At 42.4% G+C, this 20541-nt stretch overlaps 1 protein-coding gene across 4 annotated transcripts in view; it reads left to right on the forward strand.

Annotated features, from left to right (window-relative positions):
- Positions 1-20541, forward strand: part of EPHB1 (EPH receptor B1) — a 344890-nt gene that overhangs the window by 225838 nt on the left and 98511 nt on the right. For all 4 annotated transcript variants that reach the window (XM_060274589.1, XM_060274587.1, XM_060274588.1 and 1 more), the window contains exon 4: positions 14935-15090. In XM_060274589.1, the coding sequence (XP_060130572.1) occupies positions 14935-15090 (156 nt within the window). The remainder of the gene's footprint in view (positions 1-14934; positions 15091-20541) is intronic.

The following is a 20541-nucleotide window of genomic DNA, read 5'->3' on the forward strand; positions in this document are numbered from 1 at the left end:
TTGATCCTCAGTTGGCAAGAGCTTTCAAGGGTTGGAAATGCCATAGCTTGGATGCACATCAGTACAACAAACCAATACAGAGATTTATGTCTTCAACGATAGCATTTCCATGAAAACTTTCAAACGCTGCCGGCTAAGACGGTGTAAGCTGAACTCATGACATGGATGTCAATCCACGAAATTGATTGATAATTGGCTTTACTGAGTATACTGATTATCCTGAAAAGTGGACAAAGGCATCCAGATGAAGTTATGCAAATGGCTTGGACAGCTGTCACTCTTAGGCCTCATTCAGACACAACACTGAAATATGGTTTAACATTGTGAGAACTAGCCGTGACAAGCCATGGACTCAGACACACTCCTCTCCTCCTCCTTCACACTCAAAGGAAGGGGGACTAAGTTCCCGACTAGGTCTGAATTTAGGAAATTGTGATTAGTTAACAAACTAAGATATGAAACCACCGCTGTGTCCTGGTTTGTTTGAACTAACCAAAGCTTCTCGAGTTTGGGTATGACAGGAAAGTGCAGTCCATTAAAAACTAAATGCCTGTGCTTTCATTCTTTTCTTATGCATGGAGGAGGAGTGGTTTAGCATTAGTCATGGCTTCGCATTATGTCTGAGCCAGACCTTATGGTATCTCTACAGGCCCGCAGTCTGGCCCAGATGCTCTTTTGCACTATAGAAACTAATTTGCTAATTTAAGCAAGCAAATTTATTTACATCCTGCTCCCTCCACTCCTTAAACACTATTTATAGAAACCAGTTGCACATATCTAAAAGTCTCATTGCAGTAAAGTGGTCTGTCACAATGTTCCCCTTAAATTGCAAGTGGATTGTTAGATGCGAGGAAGGTTGATTTGGTTTTCTGGTTACAGCTCAGTTTGTTTAGGGATTAAAGGATCCCCCGCCCCTCACAAGTGATAATAGAAAATCTGTGCCCTTTGTTTGTGGTGAGAATATTTTCTACAAGTTAAGCACCAGAGATTCATTTGCATTATATGTTTCGTCTCACAAAAGGAGCATTCTCTTGGACAAAGAATATGTGGTAATTGTGCCCAGAGAAGATCTTTTCTCATGTTTTCTCTCAGCAGTTGTGTGATATTTCTGACCATTGTGCATGTTCTATTGGTAACACTGCAGAGTTTCCATAGCATAAGTGATTATGGGACATACCCATAGCTGTCAACTTTCGGATTTGAAAATAAGGGATCAGCCGCAGCCTCACCTGTCCTGGGGACAGTCTACAGTATATGGGTATATGGGGAGGAAACGGGGAAAGTGAAGGGCAGAGCTTGAGGAAGGAGTAGCAAGAATAGAAAAGGTGATGGCTGAGTGCATATAGAACAGGAGTAGGGAGCCTCAGGTCCACTGGTATGTGGCCCCCTGGAAGGCGGCCTTCTTGTCTGAAAAAGGGTTTGCCACCCCTTGATACAGAATAAAACAGGTGCTCCCAATGATGGTGCTGTAAAGGCTTAGTTTTGAAGGACAGGGAAATAACTTGGCATATAAGATAATGAGCAGGCTGTTCTAGACATAGGGAGTGTCAGAAAAGAGCACGGAGAAGAATTGTAAGTACACTTATATGGGAGGAGATAATGGAATGGGAAGAAGTAAAATGTATTATCTGGAAGACCTGGGCATTCACATATAATAAAGGAGAGATTTCTCATTCTTCTGGGGTTCTTACTTTTCTTAGAGAGGAAAATTGCCCTTAGATTTGGGGTGTGGCTGACATTCAGTACTCCTTCATGTTATCATGATCCCAACACTATGGATGAGGGAGAAGAGTGGTTGGAAGCTGTGGGAATAGATTCATCAGCAAAGATGGAAGCAGCAGAAGTGTAGAAAGGGAATCACCCAGGATGGGTAGTTTGAGTTCCACCAAGCGTGGAAGTTGTTTGAGTAGAGGGGACTGGCTCCCCAAAGATAACAGGATTGCAGCATCAGATTCCAGAGCAGACTAAGGAAGGAGCTATTGTGTAGCAGAGGAGGTGCATGGTGAAGGTATGGGGAGAGAGACACAGCTCTGGGACATTTTTTCAGGACAGGAGCAGTGATGTCATTTGATGGACAACCAGTGTAAGTGACAGACCCACTTTGCTCTAGTACCGGTATGTGAATAAGATATATATAAACACACACACACACACACACACACACACACACAAACACAGTATATGCCATCCAAGTTTGTTTGTGACAAATTAGCATAGAGGAAGTCAGAGAATGGTGAAAATAGTCAAATGAGGCAAACAACAAATATTTGTCTTGGTGACGTTCTTTCTTCATGCTAGTAGTTTAATTGGTGACATTCCTTTGCAAAGTTTACAATTCCAATTAAAAGCTAAAGGTTCCAGTTCGGTTGGTCGAAGATGTTTTGTTAAAGCTTATTTTTATCTTCTAAGTTGAGCCCATGCAGTCAGAAATAAGCATTACTGAGTTCAGTTATGTTTATTCCTATGGAATGATGCAAAAGACTGCAGTCATGCCACAAACAATAGGAAAAGTGTTGTTTGGCCATCGGGCTAGTTAGAAACAGTCTTTTAAAAAAAACAAAAAAACTTTTTATTAAATTTTCCAATAGTTAGAAACAGTCTTGTGGCTGTATGGGGGCTGCCATGAATTGAGCTCCTTCACTTCAAAAGTCACCACTACATCACTGTAAGAGACACTGAATTTGAACAAGGTGGTGGTGTGGGGGAGAGAGATTGGGCTAAGTGAAGACCAGGATCCATGTATTATGTCTACCTGTTGGCAGGAACTGGAACTCACTATGAAGTAGGAACTTTTCCTCTCTTCTAGAGAGCTGTTTGTCATTAGTCAGGTTTGTGATTTTGCTGTGTTTCCTGCATAATTCTCTTCACTGAGATTATTATTTGAAAGGCTACTTATAAAGAAAGCCATTTATCACATTCCCCGTTCTGAAGGAACGGCACAAACAGAATGCCTAAGTCATTTCCTGGAATTCTGGAAATGAGGTTACATTTTGCTCAAAACAGCCTTGCATTGTGAGTGGAGTGGTGGGCCACAATCCACTCAGAACGGCCTTCTGCACAAGCCCCTTTGACACAAGTGGAAAGAGTGCTGTGTGTCCTCAGCAAAATAACTACTCATTGACATAAGGGTGGGAGAATGTTCAGCCACAACTGGATTCTATACTGTCAGGCTTGGGTTACATTCTTGCATTTGAGGACACATTCCAAAAACTGTGTTTTTACCCTTGTGAATGGGGGGTGGAAAGAGGAGGATGCATCAGACAAGAGTCATATCGTATGGGACTACAAGGAACCAGCCGGATAACTTTAATTCAGTCCCCGAAGGGAATGGCTAGAATTGTTACTAAATTCTGCTTCAGGTGCTGTTTGAGACAGGTATTTATTTATTGCCTTTTACTACCTTGCTCTTCATTCAGAGTTGTTCTTAGTGGTTTACATGGTCCCCATTTATTATTACAACAAGTAAGCTTTGTAGCTGATATTGAACTGCCACTTTTTTTGTTTTGGTGGCTGTAGCCTCTAGACAGCAGCAGATGCTAAAATCCACAGACATTAGTACCTAGAGGCATCTGTGCAGGGAAAACCTGCATATTTTCTCTCCCTGTTGTTTGCCTTGTGTCAAATTTTAGATTGTAAGCCCCTTGGGGATTGTATCCTGTGAAACGTCATGTGCTATATAAATAATAATGCCCATTTTCTTACAGATTCTCTTTGCCATTATTGTTCCCTACCAGATCCCCAATGTTATCAAGTCTATGCCTGTCCCCTCTTCCATCTCTTGCTTTTCCATGTACTTTGGTTTATATAATTTCTAGAGAGGGGCAGAACACTTACATTCAATGTTCTGTATAATATTTTGTGCAGCAATTGGCAAGAGGTTTAGGGTGGAATAATATAATTCTTGTAGCTTTGCCCAATTTTCTTCCCCTCTCTTAGGAGCACCTTTCTGACAGGTTTCACGGCACTCTCACATGGCCTGGTAACTGGCAGAAGGGCACTTTTCATGAAAAGGAACGAACAACACCTAGGGAGTTTACCACCTTATGCCTTCCGATAGAACAGAAATATTACCTTTGGCATAATAGGAGCTGAATCTAAGGTCTTTGACAGCCTTCAGCAACAGCATCAAACAATTTAGGACAGGAAGTGAAAGCTGATGTACTCAGCTGAAACTGTTGGGGGGTATAGGCAGACAGACTGTAATTATCGAAGAGAGATACTAATTTGTAATAATAACTAAGAGACACATTGCAGATTACTGAAATTTGCAAATTAGCAAGTTAAGTAGTAACAGAAAACCATGCACAGTGTAGTAAAAAATGCACTTTGTTCCTTTATTTTGACAAGAATCATTCAGATTAATTGTCATTAAAATAAACAAGTGTGACCCATTAGCTGAGCTACCAAGTGGTCCATATGGCAGAGACGGGTGGCCCACTGTACCCATGCTGTCCTTCCCCATCTTGTCTCTTCCTTCAGTGTTTGTCATCCAAATCTAGACTCCAGGAACCTCTCTCCCTCTTCCTCTCTCTCCTTAGCCAACTTAACTTCACATGTGTCTTGACTATTTTGAGTACTGCGCAAAGAAAAGAGAAGCATAGCTGTGTTGTTTTTGCTTCTTAACAAACTAGCACACAAGCTGCAGCATGTATATCAGACGCCCCCAAACTTCAGCTCTCCAGATGTTTTGGACTACAATTCCCATCTTCCCCAACCACTGGTCCTGTTAGCTAAGGATCATGGGAGTTGTAGGCCAAAACATCTGGAGGGCCGCAGTTTGGGGGTGCCTGATGTATATGGACTTTGATTTTTGAGAAACATGAGGAACAAATCACAGGATTTTTCCCTCATCATCTGCTCCCCTCTTCAGCCCCTGGACAGTTTATTTGGTGTGTCAGTCAACACCCCTGAAGAAGGAATTGCCCCAAACTGGGCAGGCAGTTTGAGCAAGCAGAAAGCAGCTCACATAAAGTGATTCTGCCCAATTTAGAATGGTCCATCTCCTGCTGGGCTCTGTACCTCACATTGTGCTGCTTAGGAGGGCTTTTCAACTTTTCAGAGTGCCTCTGCAGGGGCCTGCAAAGGGAGTAAAGGATGTATTCCAAAAGCCATTACCATAGACGTTAAGAAGAAACACTGTTTTTCTTAATATGCATTGCTTAGCATATTCATCAGAGAAAAAGTCCCCACCATTTTGTATTTAGTAGAAAATATACAAAAGTGATTCGTTGTCTGTGATGATATAATTGTTAAGATTGCATAGAAGGGACAAATAAGTCACCGGCACCTGCAGTTCATGAGTTATCACACTTTCTGAAACTGAAGCTACAAGTGTTTAGGGTTTGAAAAGTGAAGGTTGGAGTGGTCTGACCAGTGACAAATTGATTGCTCTGAATATTCTCATTGACTGCTATAATCCTAGCCCGTTGGTGTAGCATTAGTTACATTGCACTGTTCCTTTCCTGCCATTAGAGTAGCAGCCAAAATAAATAAAATGTAATAGTCATAAAAGAAAGAATCCAGGGTGTGAAAGGAAAAGAGAATAAATGGTTTTGGCTGGTATTTGACTCTTGATTACTAACAAAAGACACAATGTAGGGAACTAATGGCAGTTTTATGCAAACTAGGTGCTTTGTTAAACCTCTTGCAGGTCCTTTCAGTGCTTTGCCAGAAAATAGCTGTGGTTAGCAACGTCTAGCAACCTGGAGCCTCTATAAAACAGTCATTGTTAGATTTTGTTGGCTGTATTTGGATGTAGAGGGAATGTGGGGAGAAGGAGACTAGTCACATCCTGTCTCAGTGGATACATGGTGGCAACCTGTCTTTTTGCTTATGTTGCACTATGTACACCGGTGGTGCATCATCGTCATCATCCAGCCATTGAGTCGTTCCATATCAAGTGATCCAACTTTTTTACCTAATGTCATTCAGTTTTCTTAATATTTTGTACACTTGTTGAACGATCAAAGCTAAGTTTAAATCTGTCATGCAATAGGAAGCTATCACTCGCCTTTGGAACATGTTTTTAGTTTTGATGTATCTCAATTCTGAACTGAGCTTTTAATGTTTTTGTGTAGTCTGGCAAGGCCAAAATGGTCAACGTTTTGAAATTTCAAACCCTCGTAATTCACAAACGAGATGAGATAAATAATTAAAAATTTATATTTAAACTTAGCTTAAGGAAATTGGATGACACGAGGTAAAAAAAGTTGGATCACTTGATATGTAATGCACCCATTGTTTAGTGCAAACAGCTATAGCCGAGAGATAGATTTGGTGTGTGACCAACCCACCCACCCCTTAAAAGAATATGATCTACACCAGAATGCAAGCAGCCATCGTAACTCTTCATTCTATATGGCTTTCCCCCCTTAACCTTCAGCTCAGCTGTGAAAACTGTTTATCTCTGGATAAGGAGGTGCCTGAACAGTCTCTCATCATGAAAGTGGTTCTGGGCTAATCAAACACAAGGGCATCTAGATCACATTTTATGACCTGCATATTGAGGGCACATGTGGCCAAAATAGTATTCAGGTGAAGAGAGGCTAATCACTGGGTCTGTTTTCAGAAACCTGGAAGAAATGCTTTTACCCAATAGCCAAGATTCTTATCTCGCTATATAAATACTGAGGCTACATGCTGCTAAATCTAGCCAATTTTCCCCTGGTTAGAGCAATCTGGGACATGTTTTCTGACACCCACAAGTTCCATCTGAGCTGCTTTCTGCCGTCTGTTTCAGTTATCTCATGGCAAGGCTACACAGAAGAGAGGGAAAGCAGGTCTTAGACAAAATCTATTTATTTATATTTTATATGGGATATTTGGGATCTGCAATCCCAAAAGGGACTCTGAGAGTGGTTGACAAGGGAGCCTTAAAATGCAGGGAAGTAAAACAATAAATAAGGATTTAAAGTAATACAAGCAGCAGCATTTACAAAATGACAAGAGAGATTAAGAATAATCACAGAGATGAAAAAAGCCCCAGCTAATTAAAATGTCTTCACCTGATACTGAAAAGGCATCAGGCACAGCTCCATGCAAGTTGGGGTGCCACAACTAGAGAGACCCTCTTCCCCACCATCATGAGGTTCTTCCAATTTAAAATGCCTAGAGAGAATAACAGAGAAAGATACAACCCCAAACGTTCTTGTGGAGTAACAACCCCACTGGAATTCTCCCCTCCCCACACTTATTAGCAAGATGTAGCTGGTTCTTAAATATCCTGCTATGAAAAATTTAAGAATGCAATAATGCATTAAAATGAGGTATCCTAAACCACTTTAGAGCCCCACCACTGCCATCAATGCTTTGTTTTAAACAACATTGTTGCAAAGATCTTTTGGCTATTGATACAGTGGCTTAGCCTTAACTCTAGTAAAAGAAGAGCAAACATCATGGTTGCAAATTTCCCGTTCTGCCTGATATCTTTCCCCATGCTCCCTTTCACCCTATTTTATAGGGTCCCCCTCCAGTGGGAGCTGCAAGGGGGTGGATGAACCAGCATAAATAAATAAATAAAATAAAATAGTTTTTGTCTCCTCCTATCTACTAAATGAAACACCCTTCTGTGAGCTCAAGGGCACCGACTGGATCCACCCATCATTGGGGGCTCTTTTTTGTACACATCTCATGACAGGTATTCTGTGTCCTTTTACTATCTGAAGGAACTGGGAGAGCAAGAGACCTGTGTGTGTTTTGAATTAGAGGTTAAAGGACTTCAATAAAGATTAGATGGACCGCTATCTCCCAAGGAAATTGCATCAAAGTGGTTGCTCCAGCTTGCTCCTGTTAATTTCCTCCCCTTGGCTGTGAGGAGATGTCTCATATCCTGATGCAACAGTCAGGGGATAAGAGGCACTTTCCATTATCTCAATCACTGCGCTGTTTATGAGACACTTAATATGTTTCTTTACGAAGTAATGTGACTGTGGGGTGATGGATTCCATGTGGGTGAAGAAATGGGGGGTGCTAGAAAAAAGCAGTTCTGATGGCTTTTACAGTCACAAGGGGAGGGCTGTAGAAAACAAATTGCATTTTTTTTTGTGTGTTCCGCTCTTACTTTTTCTCTTAGATAGCATCCTTTTGTGTTCTTATTCTTTTGATTTTAAACAATAAAATGCAAACATTTTATTTGCATTGATTACATATTTTTCTTATGTATTTAGAATTATTTTTGTTCACATCTTTTTAAGTTACATATTTGTACTGTGGGGTGATTGTATTTCTATAACTTAATCCTGCTAATAAATTCTCACTGCCCAAATGTATCTTAAAAGTAACCACCCCCTTAATTTCATCTCTTTTTATAGTAGCTGCTGCTGGTGGTGGTGGTGGGGAAATGAAGTGCTTAAGAGTTTGTTTGGGGTGGCTAAAGATTGACAGGATTCAATGCACCTCTTACCCTGAAATTACCACCACCACTACCACATACAAAAGAGGCCTCAACTATGCGAGCTGTGGATCTAGCAAGGCATGGGGATAAGTAGTAGCTCCACCATGGAATATTGCTCAATACCACAACTATAGGATTACTCTGACCTTATAAATTTACAAATTTTAATCGTCAAAATCTTCAGGTTATCAATTAATAGCCCATCATATATAAACTATGGCTCTTATTCCATGTGACATAATCCCTCCTCCATTGCTGACAGTCCTCATTCCCTTTGCACCTATTCATGGTCCGTAGTTGCTGTGGTTCATCCTCAGAATCCTCCATCTTCACATGTGCTGACCAAAGAGGAAAACTGTTTGTGGCTATACTTCTTCAGTGGACAGCTAGGGTTCTCATGCAGATCCCACTAAGGTCCCTATCCCTATGCTTCCTTTTTAGGCCCAGTAAATCCATACAACAAAACACCCGCTTTTCTAAGGAGGGATTGATTTGTGCAGGGCTAGCAATGAATTCCCCAGGGAATTCAGTGTTAATGTGTGACCATTCCAAGGTTCTACTCCAGGGGTCAGCAAGGTTTATCTTGCCTGGGCCGGATTGGTCCCACGGAGATCCCTCTGTGGGCTGGATTGCATGCATGCATGAGCTTGTGCACCCATGATTTTTGGCATCTGTGCGCAGATGCGATTTCCAGTGCCGCAGAAGCAAGTCCCCGCGCTGCGCTGTGCTGGTAACTCTGTTCAGGGGTGGCTCATGGGCCGGTCAGAAGACCTCCATGGGCTGCCTCTGGCCCATGGGCCTTAGGTTGCTGACCCCTGTTCTACTCCTTTAATGTCAGCCTGTCATAATTTTCTGGCTCTCTGCATATGCTCTTTCTCCACTCTTGGGCTGTTCAGGACAAAAGAAAAATGAAGAAAAAGAAGCAAGCTGGCAAAACACAATGACTTAAAACATAACTACGGTATGCACTGGGAAACCTCTGGTTCAGGTCTCTAGTGTGGACACACAGGGTGGTCTTAGGCAAGCAATTGTATCAGTGACTCATCACCCAGTCCCAGGCACATTATAGGGTGAGGATAATCCTATTTTACAGTTGAATAAAGGACTCCTGCCCAGGTTCTCAAATTTTGCATGGTCCACCATATTTTGGGGGGGGGGGCAGGGAGAGGTGAATCCCTGGCCTCTAGGACCAATCCTCCATACCTAGCTATCAGCACACAGCCCAAGAGTAGTCAATGTTGTGTCACCCCTGAGTGTTGTTGGACTCCAATGCCCATCAGCCCTATCCAGCATGGTCAATGGCTAAGGATGATGGAATTGTAGTCAATCAACATCTGGAGGCCACCATGTTGGCTTCCCTGACCCAGCATATTCATTACCTCCTGTAAGCTTCCTGCCTCACACTTCCTGCTTATAGACATCCTAAGACTCTTCCTGCTTATAGGCAACCTAAGACCTGTGGGCTGGATGCGGCCCAATCACCTTCTCAACCCGGCCCACAGATGGTCCGGGAATCAGCATGTTTTTACATGAGCAGAATGTGTCCTTTTATTTAAAATGCATTTCTGGGTTATTTGTGGGGCATAGGAATTTGTTCACCCTATATATATATATATATATATATATATATATATATATATATGGACTGAGGAACAGTGGACTGGCCCATGGCTGAAAAAGGTTGCTAACCCCTGCTATAGACCACACCCTCCAGTAGCAGTTGAAGAGTGGGAAAGAGGGAGAACTCAGTGGCAACTTGGAGATGAAGTGGCTTAGTTTGGGTCTGTGCCTTGTTTGCAATACATGAAACAAACAAAGCCCCTGGGGAAAAAAGAGGATTTTAAATAGGAAGACAGCCAGTGGGAAGCGGGTAAAATGCCTCCCCTTCCCTCCAGCCATTCCTCTGCTCAAAATTCTCCAAAGCCTGCTTTTCATGTTTGTTGTTATTTGTTAACATTTTATCAATGGGCCTTTCATTTCATTCAAATAGACCATTCCATGGGGACCCCTTCTCTCCTTCATTGCTACTTACCCACAATTTTAGTTGTCATTAAGTCCAATCTTAAATAGTAAACAGAAAACAATATAACACATACATAGTGCATGTGCTTTGCATCTGATTTTACCATGACTTTAATCAATATAATGATAAAATCAGATGCAGGAAACATGATGCCTTTGTTAGCTGACCTACCCCCTCTCCCCAACAATCAGGCAGTATTAGATACTACAAAGGGGAAAGGAAAGGACAAAAAGGATTTTTTAAAAAGAACGGATGGATGAATCTATTAAATTGTGGATTACTAAATAATCTATATCATGACCACCTTACCCCTGCATATAGTCACATGAGAAATATTACTCTAATGACCTGAAGGGCACCATATGTTACTCCAGAAACTAAACCCATATGTTTTTGAATTTAACCATGATCTCCAGTCTAGCAAGGCCTAATCACTTTGAGGATCTCTGCTGTAGCCTCTCTGCTGCCCATTTCTTGTGGTGAGACATAGTTGCTTTTCATTTTTTTCATAGAAAAGCCTAGACTATGCTACATACTGTTTCTAGCTTGTTTTCCTGTCTTCCCTACCTTTCCAGCCCCAGACTCCTTGCCTACTTAGAGCAGCTCCTTCACCTTCCTCTGAACCAGACCCTCCATTAGTATAGGCAAATATTATTCTCCCCAGCTGATAATGTTCACATGTGTGAGTGTTTGTGATGAGTCTGAGACATAATGACTTGCGCACGACCACCCAGTGTTATCATGCATTGCTAACCCCTGCCCTGGAATGGGGGCAGCCCCTACTCAGTCTTGTGCCCCCCCCTATACTTGGCTCCATGGGTAAAACTGGAGCTGGGCAACTGAATGGAGCTGAGGGGAAGAGGGGGGAGCACTTCCAATGATGAATCATCCCCACCCATTCTATAGATCCTTCTGCATAGTATTGGGCTATATGCACACAGTTGCCCATATGGGATTCCATGTGCCCACCCATGAAGTGGAAGATGGGTAGCATTGGGTTTGGGGGCACCCAGGATGCAAAGTAAGTTTAGATGGGACAGACAGGGGTAGATGTGGGAGGAAAAAAGGTATGAAAAATACTTAATTGGTGAGATACTGTTCTGTGAAGTACTCTAAGCAACTGTCAGGAGCTCAGTAAATCACACTATGCAAGTTGGAGATGAACATGTTATGCACAGGAGTGTCAGGTGTAATGAACACAGCAATTCATCTCCAATAGGTCTTGCCCCCATGAAGCAGTTGCTAAGACTGAAGGTCCCTGACTTCCTACAGCTGCCCAAAGTTCCCTCTTCACCGGGTGTTTCCCCAAGCAGAGGCTGATTCTGTGCATCACCAATCGCTCCTTCACTCTTTCATGCCTCTTCTGGTTCTGGGAGACAAGCAGGGAGGGGAGCTTGTTGCAGCAAGAGGGGAAGACACCTGTGACTCTTCACCAGCCTGACTAATCTCTGCTTCTTGGCCCCTTCTGACTCTTTGATTCTTGACTTCTCTTTGCTACATACTCTCCCAGCTCACCTTCCAACATCTCCTCCTCCCAGACGTCTCCTTCTTCTCCCTGTGACCAGTCATTGTTGTTCCACCTCCACTCACCAGGCTCTGAGCATTTCCCGCCTTGGTTTCTCCCACCATTCATCTGTGTCCAACCAGTCCATGAGAGCAACCAGTTGCATATTTCTGATTGACCATGGTTTCAGCGTGGTGCTGCTGCTGGATTTGCAACCATCTGCTGGATTTGCAACCATTTCTATGAGGTCAAAAGTGTGTTAAGAAACAGCTGAAGCCACAAGGCATAATTTCTTCCTCTGTGACCTAAGGGTTGTCTTAGTTAGTATGGCTTTTTGTTGCCACTCTTGAACCATTGGTCATCTTGGGAGTTCCTCTGGCAAGGATATGAAGAACAACCTATTGATAATCATTGGCTTTCCTTTCCCTCTTTCTCAGTTGCATTCTGTTAAAAGCACCAAGTTCATTGGTAAAGCAAACAGAAACTCCCCCTTCAGTTTGCATAATGCTTTAGTGTGTTTCTTTCTCTGTTCTTCTTACTAGCTCAGCGTGATCCCCCTTATTTTCTCTCCTACTGAGCTACACATGTAGTTAAAAATATAACCCTGGCATCTATCCTGGAGCATCCTTAATCCATTTTTCATTCACATAGTAACTGATTCATGGAAGACTAGAACTAACTCACCTTTGGGCTGTACATCTTCTGTATATGTTGGAGCAATGAACAGGCTGTCAGTCCACTGATGTTTTGCATACAGGATCACAAGTCACGGAGAGCCAGTTGATTAATGAATCATCACACCAGCAAGGATAAAAACATTATTATTGCTCTAGTGGAGAGGGCTTCCTATTTATGAATTAATTGCTAGCTTCTGGTTGAATAAGCTCTGAGGTGATGGCCTAGAAACACATTAGCGCTGGGTATAGTTTGAGGGAGATAATCAAAAGACCCTTCAGATTGTTGTTGTTGTGAGTGTGCAGGCATTGCAAATGAAGTATGAACAAGTATTAAAAAGCAATCTCAAGTGAGTTCTTTGAAAAGCTGAAGGCTGAATTTGAGCAGCATTCCTCCAGGCAGACTCTTGCTTCCTTTCTCTCCCCTCCCCACCGCCCCATTCCTGAGTCTGTACCTACCTGTCATGACAAGGGGATGGGAAATCTCGTAATCTTAGTTGCTGTCACACGGCTTGGATATTTTGCCTGAAAAGGCATATTACCATTCAGTGATTATGCAAATCAGACACCCACAGCCAATCGGAGTGGAGAGAATTGTGTAAGTGAGAGTAAGCGGTATGATTTTCTGTCCTTAATGGTGCATCATCCATCATTATGATTAGATGAGACAATTCCATGTCAAGCTAATGCTTCTTAACTTTGTTTTTGCTTTATAAATTTATTTCAGCTTCTAAACTTCCCACCCTTATCCTGCTGCATCAACAACTAGCTATTATGCAAAGATTTCACACTGGACTCATGTCAACAGCCCATTTCAGCTCACCCGTCTCATTAAGACAAATATCCTGACGGCCTCTGCTCACTCTGTATCATTGTACATTAGCATCTTAGCGTTAGAAACAAACTTTTCTGAACATTAAATCCCAGTGGCTTTGTTAAATTTTTGCCTGCAAAAATCTTCTGTGCCAAAGCTGCCAATTAGACTGAAAAGAGCAATGGTGTTCATAGTGTGGTCAAGAACTGGTCTGAGAATATCACTTGATATGCCAGGCTACTGGAATTGTGATGGCTGATAATACTTTGCAGAACTGACCAAATGCCATAGGATGAAACTCTGATGCAATGTGCTATTTAAATATATATTTTAAATATATATTTCCATGTATTACATATCCCCTTGTCCTGATGGTTTAGGGCGGGTAGCAGCAATCTTGCATAGGTATGGCAGCCTGAATTCAAGACATTTAATAGTGTGATCCTATGCATGCCTACTCAGAAATAAGCCCTGTGGCTTATTCCCTGTGGCTTATTCCCAGGCAAATGTGTATAGTTTTGCAGCCTAAAATTTAAAGAAAGGTGAAACAAAGAGACATAGATCGTTTTTAATTTTTTAAATTTTTGTATCCCCCCCTCCCACGATTTGTCAGAGGGCATCATGAATGATGGCTCATGTAAGACATCAGAACAGGAATAATGAATCATGCTTTGGATTTTTTCCCTTTGAAGAACAATTCTTCAAACCCTTATTAATTGGGTCTTTTTTAAAACAAGATACTGTATGGAGTTTGCAGAATACTTCAGTAATAAAAATGAATGGGAGTTGTGCTGGAGCAATACTTAAAAGAATTACACTTTGTACAAATAAGCTGATCAGATAACTCATTTCAATATTATAAGTTGGGAAGAATACTAAGAAGGCCATCCCTGCCCAAATTATTTTCAATGGCACATTACAGTGGTACTTAGGTGGTCAAACGGCTTGGCTCCTCAACAAATCGGTTCCCGAATGCCACAAACCTGGAAGTGAGTGTTTCGGTTTGTGAATGTTTTTTGGAAGCTGAATGTCCAACGCGGCTTCTGTGGCTTCCGCTTGAGTGCAGGAGCTTTCTGCAGCCAATTGGAAGCTGCCAATTGGAATGGATTAAGTTTGACAGCCAAGGTACCATTGTATTACAAAAAGAGGTCCTTTAACATTAAAGAGAATCAGAGTCACTCCACAGTAGACAGCAGACTTATATGTGGCTTTCTATCCATCTCCCTTCTGTGTAGGGGAGCTGCCTTCAGCGCCCTAAATCCCAAGCAGGCAGGGGTAGTTTGTTTAATATATATATTTACACCCTACCCGATAGCAAAAGTTCTCAGGGTGTTTGTCAGTAAAACCAGGACCCTTCTGTACAAGGATGTTAAATTCTTTGTTTCTATTGATAATGTTCATGTCATATTTTGGAAAATGTCTTGGGAACTGCAACAAAATTTGATTAATTCAGTTCCTGTCTGATACATGCATTTTGATGAGAGTATGACATCTTCTTGTTTCTTTCTCTGCCCTTGTTTATTCCAGCTTGCACAGCAGGGATGTTCAAAGCAAACCAGGGTGCCGGGATCTGCACACAGTGCCCCTCCAACAGCCGCTCCACGTCAGAGGCTGCCCACATCTGCACTTGTCGCAATGGCTACTACCGTGCTGACTTTGACCCATCAGAGGTTCCTTGTACCAGTAAGTAGCAACAATTTCTACTGAAAACACCTAGGCCTCAAAATTCACATTGATAATGTGTTCTATGAAGGTAGATCATATGATTTAGAGTGAGTATTCAGAGTTGCATCAGTGTGTCATGATACCTCAATGGATCCATTGCCTCTCTTGCTCTGTGGGCCTGGTGGACAATGTTCTGGAATTGTCTTGAAATGATACAACACTATCCCTTATGGCATGGAAATCCCTCAGCACTGTTAATCCTCAGTCTTCAGATCAGGACATGAGCCCCTAGGTACTCTTTGTAGCACATGCAAAGGCAAGCCTCATTCAGAACAATCATTTTACAGCATACTTCAAAAAGAAAAAAAGAAAAAATCAGCAAAGTGAACGTACTAAGGCAAAACAGAACAAAAAGAAACCAAAACAAAAACCCACCAGCTAAGCTATTTACTGTAAGTATCATTAACCCAAAGAAAAGGATGTGAAAACACAATCCTTAAAACAAATTATCCTACTCATAATTTAGGGAACAGATGGAAGACATTAACTCTTAATGCTGATGACAGCCAGAGATACATTTGTATGACAGGGGAGGAGTTGGAGACTTCGAGTCCTCTGTCTGACCACCACTAATGTGTGACACAAAACGGACCCCAGGACAGATTTGTTTCCATATGTGGTTGTATTTTCACATGAATGCATCAGCAGCTGGGATATCGATACAATATAGTAGCTACAATAGTACAAAACCCAGCTCTGCTTGAATTCCAAGTTAAGAAGAATGAGGTTGTGACAGTATACCTTCAGTATCCACATGCCAGGGTCCTTGTCAGAAATATGGGGTGGAGTAATAGGATACAGGAAATGCATTATTCTGTGTTGTTATTGAACCCACTATTATGTGGGTTCAATGTGGGGGAAGGATGTGATCTGTGGAAGATCATTGGTGTGGTGTAGTGGTTAAGAGCGGTAGACTCGTAATCTGGGGAACTGGGTTCGATTCCCCGCTCCTCCACATGCAGCTGCTGGGTGACCTTGGGCCAGTCACACTTCTCTGAAGTCTCTCAGCCCCACTCACCTCACAGAGTGTTTGTTGTGGGGGAGGAGGGGAAAGGAGATTGTTAGCCGCTTTGAGACTCCTTCGGGTAGTGATAAAGCGGGATATCAAATCCAAACTCTTCTTCTTTTTCTTCTTTATTGGGAGAAAGGTTGGACTCTGTGATCTTCAGCCCCTTTCAGCCGTATAATTCCGTGGGGAGAAGGGAAGGTAAATAAGTAATTTGTGGTTTGTGTACAAAAACAGATTGGTTTGAGAGAAATAGGGTTACCCTGTGTGGCTCCAAGGAAAGAAGTTGGCTTTTATCCTTCTAACTTCCAGTGCAACTTGCCTGTCTAGGAGGCCTGTGTTAGCATACTGCTTTCTGCAGTTATTCTTCTGTAGGTAACTTTGCATGCATGCTTGTGAGATGTCTAATGTGTGTCTGGAATAAGAGATTAATTTTCATATTGTGCCTGATTCCTGGTAGCAGCGAGTGTAGTAGTAAATAAATCTGTTTTTATTGCCTCTTGTTATATAGCTGATTTACAGTATGTCGCACCAGAGGAGTACTGTATAAAAAAGTCAATTTGTTGATTTTTATTTCTGCTCGTTAAGACTTAATTTTAAAATGTTCTAATTTGAGGTGCCAGCTGTTCTATTTTCAAGTTGTTACATGTCATAGGAGTAAATAAATTTCGTACTGTGTATCTGTGGGTGCTCCTGCTCCCTGGTGTAACAGAAACATGCCTTTCCCGCACATTTCCCGCACATTTCCTGCTAAGTTGAGCTTTAATGCATACAGTATTTATGATTGGTGGCACAATGTGAACAATTGCCATTTTAACTGTTGCACATTTCACAAGAAAGTTACTAAGAAGCAGTGTTTCAGTAGAAGTTATTTTACACACGGTGTTAATGCTGACCTCAAACCAGACAGGGATCTGCTGCTCTCTTTTGCCAAAAGAGAACAAAGCTTTGTTGTAGGTTGCCTCATTGATGGGTTCCACCTTACTTAGATGCTGTCTATAGAGCAGTTCAGTAGTGCTTCTTTGACAGAATCAGAGAAGCATTCACAAAGTTCAGGTAAGACTGTTCTGTTTTGCTATAGGTCCTCTTTGGCTGGAGAAGGAGATCTTGCTCACCACCAGTCAAGGATCCATACCACAGTTGGCACTGTAGTCGCTACCTGTGCAACAAGACAGTTGAGTGCCAATCGCCTGGTGACAAACAGGTCCCTCTGCTTCCAATGACCTTTGATGTCTTCAGGACACTTACCATTTTGCCTTGGCAGAGAAGAGTATGTTCAGGCTATGGTCTGAACATAGCTCAAGCAGCCTTTATCCGTCTTTGTTCATGCTGCCAATACCAAAGTGGCCTATGCAGTTGTCTTATGTGTGATGATCACCCCTAACTCTGGCATTGAAATCTCCCAGCAGGAATAGGTGTTCATAGGCTGGGACCCTCCTGACAGCCTGGTCTAGTTCCTCATAAAACTGGTCCTTGATCTGTATATTCCAGCACATAGAGGGAGCGTAAGCGCTCAAGATGCTAACCTGACTGAAGGTGGTTGAGAGACAGAGAGAAAGCAAGCATTCTGAGCCCTTGGTTGGCAGTTCTGTTGCAGACAGGAGTGCCTCACTGTGAAACCTATGGCATGAATATGTGGTTCTTCTGGATGCCCTTCTTGTCAATCAGTGGTGTAGTTCTTCTCTCGGAGGCTGCATTCAAACTGAGTGTGCCCTCCTGTAAATGGCAATGCCCACTATCACCCTTCCTATTTATACTGGCCCTAGAACCGCTAGCAATCCGAATCCGTGCAGCCACAGACATCAAAGGAGTGGAAATAAAAGGCAGAACATATAAAATAGGGCTCTTTGCAGATGACCTAATGGTCACAACATCAGACCCCTTAAACACAGCAATCTCCCTAACCAGAGAACTCAACACATTCGCAATGGTGTCAGGCCTGCAAGTAAACTTTGCAAAATCAGAAGCCATGTGCTTCAACACTCCTCCCCACACCCAGAAAGAACTCACTAATATCACCAAAATAAAACTCTGCCACACCAAGTTCAGATACCTAGGGGTACAAATAACCAAAAATCTCAACAAATTATACCTACACAACTATAAACCCTTGTGGCGACAAATAAACAAAGACCTGAAGAGATGGGACACCATGAATTTCACCCTCTCAGATAAAATGGCAATGATCAAAATGATCACCCTCCCAAAATTAACCTACTTATTCCAAACCCTCCCAGTCTGGATCCCCCCCAATTCAACTCCGCAGATGGCAGAGAAAACTGCACTCCTTCATCTTCTCACATAAAAAACCAAGAATAAGCACCAAATACCTGCACCTCCCCACCTCACAAGGAGGATGGGGAATCCCTAACATAGAAACATATTACAGGGCCAATCAAATACGACATATAATCCCGTATATACTGGAAGATGAGACAAAACAATGGATACACTTAGAGAGAGACACAATTGAGAATATCAGCACCACAGCATACCCATTCCTCCCAAACAAACTAAGAAGGATCCCCACAACACTTAATAGGTACACACAAACCATGTTCAAAGCATGGAAAACAGAAACGGACAAACTAACCCCAACCACATCCCCACTACTCCCCCTGGTCTACCATCCATTATTCCACCAGGCAGCACAAAACATCCAAACTAAAACTTGGCAAACCAAAGGCCTATATCGCCTAACAGACTTCTATAAAAATAACATACCTCTGACAACACGAGAAATACAGGATAAACTAGAAGACACCCAAATACCCTGGTTAGCACAACACCAATTACATGCCCTCTTAAACAAGCCAGTAATAAAATCAGCAGCAACAAGACCCCTGACACCTTTTGAAAACCTCCTTCTAACGACAAAGGGTCACGGCAAAGGGATGGTATCTGCAATATATAAAATACTGCACCAAAATTCCACAAACTCAGACGCAATAAAAAAACAATGGGAAGAAGATATAGGCTATGAAATCAACCCCACTCAATGGACCAGAATGTGGTCTAAACCCCCATTTAAATCCATATCAGCAAAAAGGAAAGAACTCACTCTGAAAACCATCTACAGGTGGTACCTAACACCACGAAAACTAGCACTAATACGCCCAGGAACCTCATCAAAATGCTGGAGAGGATGCACATCAACAGGCACATATTTCCACATGTGGTGGGAATGCCCCAAAGCCCAACAATTCTGGAGAACAACCATAAGAGAAGTAGGTAAAATAACCCAACAAACATTAGAACTTACCCCAGAACTGGCCTTGCTAAACATCTTCCAGGACAATAATGCCCACCTACATCACAAAGAACTCATAACCCACTTACTCTCAGCTACCAGAAACACCATAACCAGACACTGGAAAGACCTGGCAGGAGTAAACATGGACCAATGGTACCAGACGGTATGGGAAATAGCCCTATTAGAAAAATTAACCAATAAGTTGAAATTGACACGGGGTCAAATAGAAGAAGACGGCTTCACCCCAGTATGGTTCCCCTTTATCACATACACAGCGCAACACGACAACGACAGAAATCCACCAACAGCATACAAATCAATATGGCTAACCTGACCCGCCCACCCTACTCACATAAAACAGACCACCACAGCCAACCACAAAAGAAAACTATATCCTAGGCCAACCCCAACAACTCTCACCATCAAAGGAAAACAAATGCACAACAAAGAACCTGCACAACCAATGCTGACAACCCCCCCCCCCAACACACTTTAAGTAAACTAGAAACATTGTCACACTACCCCCACCCCCTTCCCTTATCTACCGCTCTCCCCCTTTTCCTCCCCAATGTCTCAACAATTGAAACTGATCTGTAAAAATGCTATGAGAGACACTGCCCATGTCTTTGTAAACTGAGAAAACCTTTAATAAAAATAAATTAAAAAAATAAATAAATGGCAATGTCAGTGTTGAGTGTTTTCAGCTCATGGTCAATGATGGCTGTCTTCCATGAGTTATTGACCTGAAACAGGCCAGTGGGCAAGCCAGGACACATGGTCCTGACATTCCAGCTTGTTAGGCACAATAGGGTTTGTTTCTTTTCTTTGTTGCCTGGAACAGTGGTTCAGTATGCTTGTCGAGTGATACTCTGAGCTCCAAGCACCCACTGAAGCAGGTGGACAGCATTTTCTTGACACGGGATAGTAGCCGGCCAGTGGGAAACATCAATCTCTCCCACTAAAGAAGGAATTCTGTAGCGCTTGTATCTTTTGCTAGTCAGGTTGAGCTTAGAACTTGTAACTGCTGCCTCCTATGTTGTTTTTGCTGTAATAGCAGCACCAAAGTGACCTCCTCAGGGTGCAAGCTTGGAGAATCCTGGGCTGCCCAGATGACAAGACCCTCCAAAGGAAAGCAAAACAGTACATTTGG

Source organism: Zootoca vivipara, chromosome 5, assembly GCF_963506605.1.
Source record: "Zootoca vivipara chromosome 5, rZooViv1.1, whole genome shotgun sequence".
In the NCBI taxonomy this organism is placed as follows: Eukaryota; Metazoa; Chordata; class Lepidosauria; order Squamata; family Lacertidae; genus Zootoca; species Zootoca vivipara.